Here is a 14,050-nt window from a genome sequence, read left to right as displayed (position 1 = left end):
GGCAGTCATGCACACGGAGAATATAAGGAACACAGATGCAGATGAGTAGCATATGGACGCATCTGTTGTTTAAATTACAGCTAAGCAGACAGTACGTTTGCCTTAGAGCCAGACAATCCTAGGTCAGCTCTGCTCAGTCTTAAACACAATGCTAAATACCATCCCAGCATCATCGTACACATCTTTTATACATGCCAGTAACTGCCTTAAAACTTCAGCAGGATAACTTTCCAAACTGTAAAGGTTCAAAGGTCTGGCTGTAGCAGGCGACTACCTGTAGGTGCAAGTAATGGTAAGATTGTACGGACTCTTCACTTAAACCTGGCTCTGGAATTTAATACGGCTGTTGAGGGAAATATGAAAAGCACGGCACATTTTGCACTGACACATAAAGCATTCAGTTTCTAATAGTAAGGCAGAGTGATTTTAAGACACAATCATAAATTGAACAGTTCAAACCTGGCCTCAAACAGCAAGTCTTATTCTATTCTGCAGATGTCAACAGGCCCTGCAGACATTATGTATCAATTCTATACAACCGAGAAATACCGCAGTTGCTGCTCCCTTCGGCTCCCTTCAGTGTGAAACACTGTAAGCAATGTGTAATTAGACACAAAAGTACTGGGAGAGACAACAAATGAGCTAGATGGGCAGATTGGTATCCTGTCATCCATAGCAGTTCTGATCTTTTCATGAATTATTTCATATCAATCCGTATCTGCAGAACCTGAAATGATTTTTAGGTCCATAAAATTTCAGAAAATCAATTTTGGATTTTTTTTCCTTGCAGAAAAATGCAGAAATGAACCGAAACACAGTTCTAGAGTTTTTCTGCACCTTAACTCTGTTGTATAATGAGGGCGCTGTACAAACAAGAATGCAGCCAGCAGTCCGGTTCAGATGGGTGAAGGGACTGAAAAAGGCCAGCTCTTTAAGAATACACGATGACTAGTCAGGCAACGTTTGCTTCAGTTTCTGTCCAGGATCCTTGCAAGTACAAACTGCAAACCCAGCTAATAGCAGACATTTCTTGTGGTAACCCTGCGGGCACTGAGGCACGCAGGGCTGAGACACTGGAAGGTCTGAGCTCCAGGTTACCAGGCGCCCATGTGTTTTAAATTGTTTTGGCCTGTGATCACTCCGTAATGAAAGCCAGATGACAGAGCAGGGGAGACTAGGGCAGTCATGGGATTAAAACAGAGCTCAGTCGTAGGGGAGCCTGCTCCTCATGGCATGAATGGACGCAAACGACATACTGGGCCAGAAAACACTGACTTCATGCAATTGCCCTCAAAATGGTCTTCACCCTGACTAATGCTGTCTCTATTCTATCTAATTGCATCTCTGACATAAAAATTTGGATGACTCAAAACTTCCTTCATCTTAACTGTGACAAGACTGAAGTCATGCTTATTGGTACCCCCCATCAACTTCGTAAAGCCAGTCCTGTAACCCTGTCTGTAGATGGCTCTGTACTTGAGCTCCAATCAAAATTGAAAAACCTTGGGGTTATATTCGATTCTGGCTTAACATTCGACCCACATGTACAGCATACTGTCAAAACATCTTTTTTTCACCTTAGAAATATCGCAAGACTACGCCCTATGCTATCATTAACTGTGGCTGAAAAGCTGATCAACATATTTGTATTCTCTCGAATTGACTACTGCAATGCTCTGCTCCCTGGGGTATCTAAATCTACTCTGAACAAGCTGCAGTATGTCCAAAATTCAGCAGCCAGAATCCTGACCAGATCTAGTGCAAGTGTTCACATTACTCCTATCCTGGAGTCCTTGCACTGGCTTCCGGTCAAATTCCGCGTAGACTTTAAAATCCTCATGCTCACCTACAAGGCTTTACATGGCTTGGCACCTCAATACCTGTCTGAACTTTTATCGCCCTACTCCCCACCTCGCAACCTCCGCTCTTCAAATTCTGCCCTCCTTACTGTCCCCCAAGCCCGTCTACATTGTATGGGCGACAGGGCCTTCTCCTGCTATGCCCCCAAGCTCTGGAACTCCTTGCCCAAGGATATTAGAGAGTCACCTTCTCTAAACTCCTTCAAATCCAGACTCAAAACCCTCCTTTTCAGAAAAGCCTTTACTTAACTGGTTCCATTCTTCACCCCTCTGCTCTTCTTAATACCATCTTCCACGGTCTCCTCTATTGTTATTGTTGTATTGTTGTAATTATAATTGTGTCCTGTCTTGTGAAATTGTCTTATTTATTGTTGTAGTCTTCTTATTTATTGTTATTGTCATCCTGTAAAGCGCTTTGAGAAGCCACCTTTAAAGGCGCTATATAAAATAAAGTTTATTATTATTATTATTACTGAGTATGGTAATACTCAGCTATTTTTAGTTAGCTAAGCCTAGTAGCTGCCTTGTATAAACACACACAAGATAAAATTTGTCTCATATTTCGTTAGTGCAAAGGCAGAGATATTGTGACCATACAGTATGCACTGTATGACATGTTTAATAGTACGGAGCCACTAAATAGCACTATTGGCATAACATGCTCCACGTAATGTGATGGCCACTGATAGGAAAGAGCAGGGCTCTGCAGAGCTTGTCACCTCTCTACAGAGGGTCAACTCTGATTATGTTCAAAACGCAGCAGTGCAAAAAGAAGGAAGAGTTTCGCAGACATGTCAGGCTTCCCACTAACTGGGACAGAGAGAAGTTTTCAACAAAGAAAATCTCAAGGGGAAACCAATAGATATGCAGCAATCCAAGTTAAGTAAAGCACTTTCACGTAAGAAAGAGGTATTGATACGTGGCCGTGTCCATTGGGAAACCACAGTCAGATTACACTATAAAGAAAGCCATGGAGAAAGTTGTCGAAATGAACACAGCCACGATTTTATGTTTTGAGACTTTCCAAAATCAAATGGTGCCCATGTGATTGAGGCCTTCTGTGCTTTGCATTAATATCTGGCTCCTAACATTTTTACACTGTCTCTCTCAAGCACCTTTCAAAAGGGAGTATACTGAAATCTATAGCATACATATTAATGTTTTTTTGTGGATTTCTGCTACAAATAGCATTTCTCTTGGGTACAAGGGTATTCCAGAAGCTCCATTTGAATTCAATTAGTCAAGACTGCATCGCCAAGAGACAGAGGGGAAATTTATAGGCTGCTATATTCATGCAGCTGTGGAGTGGAAACAGCATTAAGATCCTGAAGAAAGTGGCGCACACAACTGGAATTAAAGTACCAGCGGTCACAAAATAAATTGATTTCATGTTTAGGAAATATTATTTTTTAAATACTGCAAATCAATTGAATTTTAACACCATAAAAAGAGTTTTAGTCTTGTTAATGGCTTGATTACCACCTTGCAATAAAAAAAAATACAATACCTTGCACACAGGGGTCATCCTTATTCCATGGAAATATTCCTGTATTGTACTAAGACTCCTGTGGAGAGCTGGACCCACACAGGGGCAGGTAAAACTAGAAGACCAGTGAGAAACCCCCGTGCAGAGCAACATGAAAGACAACAGTGAGAGAGAACTTGCTCCTTTTGAGCGGGAGGCACTGGATTCTATCCATCTATTGTCTATTTGTGATGCCTGGATGAGCTCCAGTTCTCCTGCATCAGCACCCTCCATCACCAAGGCGCTCATCAGGACCACCTCTAACGAGATCAGGCCAGGCTTATCAACCTCGTTAAGAACCATTCCTCAGGGCTCTGACATTGAGTCGGCTCACAGGAGTGTGTGTTTGTTCTTGGTGTCAGGCGTTTCCAGGAGTTACTTTCCCAGTTCGCTTCCGGTTCCTGTTTGCGACACTCGCTAACTATCTATCACCCTATCTGTATAGATATCTAACTATCATCAATAAAGTCTTATCCCCTCCTGTCTCCAGCCTAGACCTGATCACATAATAAACTCTGTAATCTTTACTGCTAATCGGACTCTTTTTCTTTTTCTTTCTACCTACGGGCCTGGTGTAACACTAGTGCCCCCTGCTCTGTGTTTCACAGTTCATTCTGAGGAAATGCCCTGGGTTGACTGTGCACGTCACCTGCAATGCAGAGTAATCCTTGCACAGTCAACCCAGAGGACTTACAAAGGACCGCACAGTAACCTGTGCTTACTGAGAGTCGCTGGCTGGGATCGGCACGCTGCAGGACCCATCCACTGCTACCCTGCACAACTTTCCCTGCCAGGGCAAGCATGTCTCATTGCCACCAGCCACCCTTTCACACACATCAGGAGGCGGCCCCTACAAAAGGGAGCACGTATTCTGAATTTGTAAGGAAGAGATGCAAAGGCTAACAACCCCATTACAGCCGCTACTAAGCCATTGACTTATCTTTGTTGCTTAATTTATTGCTGCTGCGTGATTATGTTCTGCGACAGCAGATGCTGCCTCTATCACCCTCACTTTCTCTTTCCATCTTCTTACACTTACACCACGGAGCACACCCGTCCCAATTCATTCCAACAGCACGAAAGCGGCCTCTATCGTGCAGAAGAGCTCTTTCTCCTTCCGCTAGTCGATTCGAACTGTGTCTGCAAGTGGTGAAGCTAGTGATATCTGGACCACTGATATTATTTCGGTCAGGCAGCGAGCTTTGAAAAAATAATTTATGCCACAACATATGAGTGTTTTTGTCATGGTGCTTTTGTTCAGAATACAGAATTGCTCCTGTAACCACCTGGAGCCAGGATTTCTACCATCCATTTAAGTTACTTTTGAGCAAAATGCAGGTTCATAAAACTCATAGTGTAACATCTGCCAGTTCTGCTTCTAGAGTTTCTCAGTGTTGTAGTGAACACGCCTGGTGTGCATCTTAATTATTGCCAAATCCTTGTCATCGCAGAGTTTCAGACAATCTGCTGTCAGCTCTTTTCATTAACGACTGAAATTGTTAGAACAAAGGATACATTACTGTTTTACTTTCAGTGTGTTGCCTACTCTGAAATCACGTTTCTCGGTTTGTATTTAGGGTTGATTGTGTTAATGTCCTGTCTTCCAAGAGAAGAAAATGATAAATTTATTTCTAATTAATGACTGAATCACTAAAATCTGGCAGATAAATTGGTTAAACAGCGAAAGTCTAATTATTACACCTAATGGAATTTAAAAAAAAAAACATGGTTGGCTGTCTCAGGTTTACAAAACACAGTATGTGGCTGTGAAACAGAGCTTGTCCAGTTATATATACTGTATACAGTATCTGAAACATACATTAAAATGTGTTTGAAAGATTCAGTTTTCAAAAGAAATACAATACAAGTATTAAAAAATTGAATAATCTAAAACACGAGCTTTACAAAATTCTGTACATCCAGGTCTTAAACAGTGATTGCATGTTGGAGAGAAGAGCTGTGTGTCTTTAAAGCAACACTTCATCACAATGACAACTGAATCGTCAGATTTATTAATAACTGGATTTTCTAAAACTGCCATTTTTAAGTCCTGCCATTACTTAAAAAGGCACTTTTATTTTAAAATCTGCTTCACAAACTTTTATTTCAGCCCAAAGTGGTTATTTGTATTCAAAAGAATGGCATTCAGTTCTGAGCTCTGAGATCCCTCTTCATTGTGAAAAAGTGACAATCACAAGTTAAATGCAGTAAGACTTGCTATTACTCTTTCTTAGCTGTAATTTCATCATTTAATGTCTCGTTTTGAAATGCCAAGAAATGTCAAGGATTTTGACATGTCCTTTTGTGTGTGTGTATAAACACCAGCTGAAAGCAGAGCAAGGGAAAAACCTTCCAATGCTTGTTTCTGTCTGCTGCGGTTAGGCTCATGGTATAGACATTACAGGTATTGTCATTTAGCCAGCATCTGACCTGAAACTGGGCCCCAGCTGCTCGTCTGGTCCGTCCCTCGGAGAGCCAGTATGGAATGAAGGTTTGTCCTCGGAGGTCCCCTGCCAGGCAAACAAAAACACCAGGATTACTGGACAGGAAACAGGGAGGCTTTTGGTGTTTCTTGATGTGCTCAGTAAGTCTACCTGCAAATGTGGCACGAAATTCAAAGACTGTAGTGCTGGCTCGTGCAGTGCATAGCTGATACTTTGGTACACTGAGAGAGACAGGTCTTTTAGATAATGTAATGACCTGAAGCCCCAGCCCCTGTGCACATTGTCTTACTACCAGCTGTGATGAACCAGTATCCAGACAAAGTGCAAAGTAATCACAATGAGCTGAAACTGAAGATTTGACAAAGTTATACAATGTTATTTGGCGATGTTATACAGACACTCCAAGATCTGCTAAAACAAATCCCTAAAACACGGTCTTACAGTGTATTGTCTCCCCCTGTATGATCTCAATATCTCAAGCTAATGAGCTATTGATACTTTCTCAAGTTAAATGAACTGTTACTTTAGAATACATTTCCATGAAACAAAAAATTTGACTTTTTTTCGTGCTTTACTTGAATGTGGCCTGCGTAATACCTTCAGAGACGTGGCAATTCAATGCAGTGCTTGAATTTTTGAGTCAAAGCACTTCTTGTTGAGTCCCAGTACTTTATAAGGGTTCACAGAACTAAATAAATCCTCTAATAGCTCTCCTACCTACAAATTAATCATGTTAGATTCACAGTACATCTGATTATATTCCGCAAGGCTGAGCACTCTAACATGGATGTGCTTTTTAAATACGTTAATACCTTGAGTTGAGATCACAAAAAATTGTGAGCTTGTTGTCTGTCCAGCACAGCTTTTTTATCACTTCCAAGATAAACTGGAAGAGAGTTCTTCTCTGACAGAATATGGGGATCGGTTTTTCTCTAATTCATCAGGATAAATCCACAACCAAGTGGGGCAGATTTCTGTTTTTACAATCCATGGCCAAATACGGGGCTTCTCAGCTGTGATATTTATACCAGCGAACTAACAAACTGTTGCCATATTTTACCGACATTATTTTTAGTAATTGGGGGAAAGGGGGCACCAGCTCTTTTTTTGCACCTCAAGTATGACAAACCAAATGATCATTTAGAGATATCCCTAAATGATTTTACAGATATCTTTTAATATATGAAGAGATCTCGAAATCATTTAAGACACATTTACATATTTTGATATCTATAAATTTTTTAAGATATCTTAATATGATTTGGTAATCTGGCTTGCGTATTTGAGCACTGGCTACGTGTGTTGTAATTTGTAATCCTTTAGGACTATTGTTATAAAAGCTGTGTCACAAAAATAAGTGTTTGAAACATTCCTCAAAGCACACATTCAGTATGTCATAGAGTTAGGGCTGGAGTAACTGTATTAGGGTTAAGCTTAACATTAGAGTTTGCCTTATTGTGAAACCTACAGTACGTGTTGTTGTACAGTTTTGGGTAATGGTCATAAAAGGATTCTGAATGTTGTTAGACTAATATTTTATGAAATGATAATACACAAGACCTTATGTGTTAGCAACCTTTTCTCATTTATGAGTTAAAGCTGTAAGAATCTGAAACAGATCATAGACAGGGTGGGAAAACAGTATTAGAAATCTTTTTGCTATATAAGGGAAAAAAGAAATTCTCATGGTCTAAGCCGCATATTTCGGTATATCTTAAACAAACGGGATGAAGTCATTATAGCATGTGTTAAATTATATCTGTGGTAATACAAATAGCTACAGTACAGTACAAGGGAATTGGTTCTTTTTTGTTCTTAAGAACAATCAAGATGTATTTTTCTGGGAGTCAGGAAAAGCTCACTAAATGGGCTATTGCAGCTATTGGCCTTACTATCAGCCCACACAGAAAAAAACACAGCCTGTACAAAGGAAACTTTGAAAATGAAAAACTTAATTTTATATTGCAATGGTTCCAACTTTGACTTCCATCAAGTTACACGCACAAAAACGCCTTTCTTCATCATTCAAACAATGCTGACAGCTAATGACAAAACAGAAATATTGAACCACCTCAAAAAAACTATTTTTAAAGCATTAGACTGTGATTATCAAAATATGGTATTATAAAGATGCTTAAAATACTGTACTCTTTATTAGAAATATAGGTCTCAATATGGGAATCACACATCACTTTGTAAATGATAAGGCAGTGGGTAATTGCCAGTTGTGTAGTGATCATACAACCTAAAAGCCTGTGGCTTATTGTGAGAGCCATTGTATACCGATAGTTTGAAAAATTGCTGCTTGGTAGTTTCTTCTTTAAAATAGGTATTATTTGGCCTCAAAATGTTTTAAATGAAATTTAACAATGAAGACATATATTTAGTACCATCTTTTAAAAAAAACATCCATAATTGCATCCTCTTCATCATTATCTCTAAGTACAAACACACGTCCAACAGTTCGGCCTGTCCCACACAGCGTCTTAGACACTGCTAGCGCTGCATTTGCTGGTGAGACGAATCAGTTAGAAGGCACATTCAGAAATGCTTTAGGGGAATGTGCGCCAGATATTATTCCTCCATACGTGCCACACAACACGACACGACACCGTCCCAGTGACACGACAGGGAGGAGGTGTGAATTTGAGGTCATCACGAGACAGCTAACAAACCAAAGAGCAAACTCTAGGAAGAGGGAAGTCAGGTGAAAATGATGAAGGACTTGAGCGCTCAAGGACGTTCTTGCAGCTCAGAAACCGTGGCCCTGACAGGTTTCTGAGCAGGTTCTATTTTGCTGTATGGCTTTCATGCAGGTTGTTACATTGTGTTGTGTAGAGTTTATAAAGGTGTTCTTAAATTTTTTATTTATTTATTCAAACACTAATGAACAATCCTAACAGAAACAGGAAAGCTGCAGAACACCCACACATCGATTTAACTAAAGGGTCGCGATTCACTAACTAAATTGACACATTTACTACATGTATGAGGAAACGCCTGGACACACAAGCCAACATTAGGTCACTGTTAAACATTTGGCAGGTGCTGTGCTTTGATGTCATTTCCGAAGTTGTACCATTTGTTTTCCAGGCTAAGCACCTTTGGGAAGGTGTGGATTGGCTTCATCACTCTGCTCCCCACTGAGAGCTGATGTGTGGTGAGCGTTCTGGCGCACTATGGCTGCCGTCACATCATCCAGGTGGGGCTGCACACTGGTGGTGGTGGAGGGGAGAAACCATTACCTGTAAACCGCTTTATTAATTACAGATCCCAGGGATGATGGTTTTAATTTATTGAGGCCTTTACTTTGAGGCCCAGATGGATCCTTGGGGATCCTTGAGCCACTGCGGGTGATGGGGTTCCCAGTCATGTGACAGACATCGGCCGCACACTCCTTGTCTGACAGGGGCCTCAGTGGGCGGCGGCTCAGAGGAGTTCGGTGAGATCTGCACTTCATAGACGGAAGAAGGGTGTTCATGTTGGGGACCTTGGCTCCTGCCTACTGCAACTTTAATTCACCCTCTAGGAGATCGCAGAACGCACACAGCTCCGTGTCAGGCCAGAGGAAGATGAACTAGGGTTGCAGGAAATTAGGCTTTCAACTGCTTCCAATTTTGCTCTTGGTATTAACAAACAACTAAAAAACATTGACGCACTGGGAGATTAAACGTGACTAATAAAGTATAGTCAAAAGCATGAAAAAGTAATCTACTACAGTACAAACAATTTAAAAAAAATGCATTGATAAAAACTCAAAACCAAAGTATTGGTTTGCACCTAACATTTACAGTGGTGATCAGCTTTTCCTCAAGAAATGGATCTTAAGTCCTTCATGATTTACACCAGCACCAAACCCCGATTAATTGATAATCTGCAGGGATTTCTGGAAATATGGGGACTAACATTGCTCCAAGATTCATTTGAAATTATCTGAAAATGTAAATTTCTGAAAGATATTAAGAATGAAATGGGAAAATATGAAACATATTGTATCAGTATAATTTATACTGGATCTTTATAAATAGTGCCAAGGAATTCTTACTGTATATATTTCCTTACTTGGAAAAACTCCTAATATTCAGAAACTACTGACTTTGCTGTACATGCAGTATTCAGATGCCCATGAGAGTATTATTATTATTATTATTATTATTATTATTATTATTATTATTATTTAATACAGCCCAGCAATGTGGTCCAGAGCTGTTGATCAGTTTCTGCAGCTTACTCACTGTTGGATGCTGACTCTTGCTGGAGATATTGGCTTCACAGATAGTCATGACGCAAAGTCTGGGCACAATCAGGGAGACAATCCAGCAATTTTGAAAAGGCTATTTCCTCAAACTTTGACTTAAACCCTTATGCTACTGGTACTCCGGAAGTCTGAAAAATAGGCTAGAACAAGGCAACATAAAGAAGCAAACTTGCTATGACTTGCTATGAACAAGGGTGTTAAACCAAATTAAAACCTGAGAGACACTGATATGTATATGTCATACAACATACTCCTTGTCGTCTTAGTTTGTGTTTAGCTGGGTGAGAATTCCTTTTATGCTGCTGAACACTGGATTATTAGGGTATCATCTTTCCTCCGCAAACGCGTTGCTTTTAAAGTCTGTTGTGCCCATAAAACGAATCAATTAGGAGCTCAGGTTCATTCAGCCTCTTCCCAGTGCACTATAATACAGAATTAAGGATGCAAGCTGATTGTTTCATTGTTTCAAAAGGTAGGCTGCTGTGTAACAGCTGACAACAATTCTAATTGATCCAATTTTAATTCTTTTTTAATGACAATTTGTGACTAACCCTCACAGCCATTTCTTTGGGTTTTTTTGTATCTGTGTTATTAATTGGGTTAAACGAGGTGTGGCTCAAGAGAAATTGTCTTTAAGAATGAAGCATTGTGTTGTGGCGTGATTCAACTGCACAACGTGTTGTTTGTTTTGCATTACAAATGTACAGCTAAAATATATATGCACTTGCTTTGTCTTTCCTCAATTTCTGTGATATAATTAAAGAAGACTGTTATTTAATGTCCTTCCTGTGTTTGCATGAGTTTCCTCCAGGTGCTCCGGTTTCCTCCTACAGTCCAAACACACACTGGTAGATTAATTGGCTTCTGGGAAAACTGGCCCTAGTGTGAGTGTGTGTGTCTGTGTGTGTCCTGTGATGGACTGGTGTCCTGTCCAGGGTATGTGAGTGTGTGTGCCCTGTGATGGACTGGTGTCCTGTCCAGGGTATGTGAGTGTGTGTGCCCTGTGATGGACTGGTGTCCTGTCCAGGGTATGTGAGTGTGTGTGCCCTGTGATGGACTGGTGTCCTGTCCAGGGTATGTGAGTGTGTGTGTCTGTGTGTGCCCTGTGATGGACTGGTGTCCTGTCCAGGGTATGTGAGTGTGTGTGTCTGTGTGTGTCCTGTGATGGACTGGACCGGTGTCCTGTCCAGGGTATATGAGTGTGTCTGTGTGTGCCCTGTGATGGACTTGTGTCCTGTCCAGGGTATGTGTGTGTGTGTGCCCTGTGATGGACTGGTGTCCTGTCCAGGGTATGTGAGTGTGTGTGTCTGTGTGTGCCCTGTGATGGACTGGTGTCCTGTCCAGGGTATGTGAGTGTGTGTGTCTGTGTGTGTCCTGTGATGGACTGGACCGGTGTCCTGTCCAGGGTATATGAGTGTGTCTGTGTGTGCCCTGTGATGGACTGGTGTCCTGTCCAGGGTATGTGTGTGTGTATCTGTGTGTGCCCTGTGATGGACTGGTGTCTTGTCCAGGGTATGTGAGTGTGTGTGTCCCGGTGTGCCCTGTGATGGACTGGTGTCCTGTCCAGGGTATGTGAGTGTGTGTGTCTGTGTGTGCCCTGTGATGGACTGGTGTTCTGTCTAGGGTGTACCCCATCTTGCACCAACTGCTGACCGAATACAGGCTCTGGCTTCCCCGCGACCCTGTACTGGACATAAAGGTACAGAAAATGGGTGGATGTGGTACAAAAAGCCTGAGGTTTGTTTCTAAGGAAGGCATTGTGTACAGAAACAAGTCCCAGTATTCTGAAGATTAAAGGCAACTGTATGTAAACTCAGTATCCTAGTTCAAAAATATTTTTTTCCTGTCCTTTCTTACACAGAATATGAGCTTTCAATTCAGGAAACCAGTATGGGTGTGTTCATGCTTAAGTACTGTCAAAGCCACTCAGACACAAGAGTAGAACTAAACTGTTCATTTCCTCTATAAGAGGTTACAGTTTGCTTTTAAATATAAGATCCCTTCATGAAACATTGCATCTGGATGGAAACAAATGATTTTAATGAATAAGCAAATAATATAATAGGAACACACTTAATTGTTTATACTTATATACTGTAGCACTTTTCTGGACACTCCACTCAAAGCGCTTTACAGGTAATGGGGACTCCCCTCCACCACCACCAATGTGCAGCTCCACCTGGATGATGTGACGGCAGCCATAGTGCGCCAGAACGCTCCCCACACATCAGCTATCAGTGGGGAGGAGAACAGACTGATGAAGCCAATTCATAGATAGGGATTATTAGGAGGCCATGATTGATAAAGGGCAATGGGAAATTTGGCCAGAATGCCAAACCCTACTGTTTTTGAGAAACACCCTGGGATTTTTATTGACCACAGAGAGTCAGGGCCCCAGTTTTACGTCTCATCCGAAGGACGGCGCCTGTTTACAGTATAGTGTCTCCGTCACTGTACTGGGGCATTAGGACACACACAGACCGCAGGGTGAGCGCCGCCCACTGGCCCCATTAACGCCTCTTCCAGCAGCAACTTTCGTTTTTCGCAGGAGTCTCCCCTCCGGGTACTGAACAGGCTCACACCTGCTGAGCTTCACTGGGTTGCCAGCTGTGAGCTGCAGGGTGATACGGCTGTTGGCGCACTTATCTATTAAACTTAACAGATTGAATATTAAACCCATTAACTCAATCAATGACTATAGGTATCTATGACACCTCTTACATCACAGTAGACCACAGTCTCTGCTGAGCCAGTGAAAGTATAGAAACCAGCCACCTCTGCAACAGCATCACCCAGGTGCACCCAGTACACCTTGCAGCTGTGGCTGCTGCCCCTTTTGAGCACAATAAGGCAATCAATGAAAGAGGCTGGTACACGCAGATTTTGCCGTATGTTATTTCCCTGGAATGTCTACGCCTGACATTTTAATAGCCTAAACAAAACCAGGAAGACAGAGGAAAGTGTGTAATTTATCCACTTTTTGCAGCGAGAGTTATCTCTTAAATGACACATTTTGAAAAGAAACAGCTTTTAATTTTTCTACTATAATCAGCCAATTTCCTTATCTTTAGTGGTAATCCCCAATAATTTCACAGAACTAATTCAATCTACTTGCCACCAGGGAGTCGAGATTTGCTTACAGATGGCGTCTCCCTCGATAGCCAAATATAGTGTACTGACCTTCACATTTCTGCCACCTGCAGGGACATTAGTGATCTCAAGCCTCAGTGTGCTGTGGCTTGGATGCACTGAAAGGTAGGCTGCTGTTGATGTCGCCCAGGGGTTGTGAAAGAAAATGTGTGAACAGCTGCACATGGCTCTGGTGTGCTGACATGCTGGGTTAATTCCACCTGCAGGGCCACAGCTGAGTGTCCCTTCAAATGGAAGCTGGGAGCACAACACTGACCCAGGCCCCCATCATCCCCCAGCCTCCTTTAAGTCATTACTGTGTCTAATGGGCTTAATGGAGATTTCTTTCTTTTGACCTGAGGTTTCCAATTCTAAGCCCTGAAGTTCTCAGTTTTGTCCAGACAGCATTAATGGTATTGCAAGTCAAACATTCAAGAATGCGGAAACATAAGAGAAAAAAACCTTCAAAAAGCCCTTAATGGACCTGTAAAGCAGAGCAGCTCTATTTTTGTTCCAATCAGGGGTGTCCTAGATCTCTTCTCCTCAGAGGTGCGCTCCATTAGAGATCAGTTTCACAAAGTGCCAGTGCTGACATCTTACAGTAGGTTATCCTCAGGAGCTCCAAGAAGGAGCCCCATTAAAACTGCATTGTTTAATTACAAAGGCCTGTTCTTGTGGATAAAGGGATTTAAAAGTATTTTAAAATGCTTTCAGTAGGGTAATTTAATGGCTATTCCTATACTTTGCATCTGTACTCCATGCAGTGTAAGCAGCCCTTGTACTCTGTTCTCTGCCCTGCTCTTTATGTTATTGTGGTGAATTTAAAATTATCTCT

General features: G+C 41.6%; 1 protein-coding gene across 1 annotated transcript in view; it reads right to left on the bottom strand.

The window, feature by feature from the left end:
- The window catches only part of adam19a (ADAM metallopeptidase domain 19a), a 128,383-nt gene that overhangs the window by 94,828 nt on the left and 19,505 nt on the right, over positions 1-14,050 (bottom strand). The window contains exon 2 of the mRNA XM_088638245.1: positions 5,815-5,894. Within this exon, the coding sequence (XP_088494371.1) occupies positions 5,815-5,894 (80 nt within the window). The remainder of the gene's footprint in view (positions 1-5,814; positions 5,895-14,050) is intronic.

The sequence above is a fragment of the Lepisosteus platostomus genome, chromosome 1 (assembly GCF_059453375.1).
Source record: "Lepisosteus platostomus isolate fLepPlt1 chromosome 1, fLepPlt1.hap1, whole genome shotgun sequence".
Classification (NCBI taxonomy): Eukaryota; Metazoa; Chordata; class Actinopteri; order Semionotiformes; family Lepisosteidae; genus Lepisosteus; species Lepisosteus platostomus.
The sequence above is the reverse complement of the archived record's forward strand: the minus strand, read 5'-3'. Positions and strand labels throughout refer to the sequence as shown.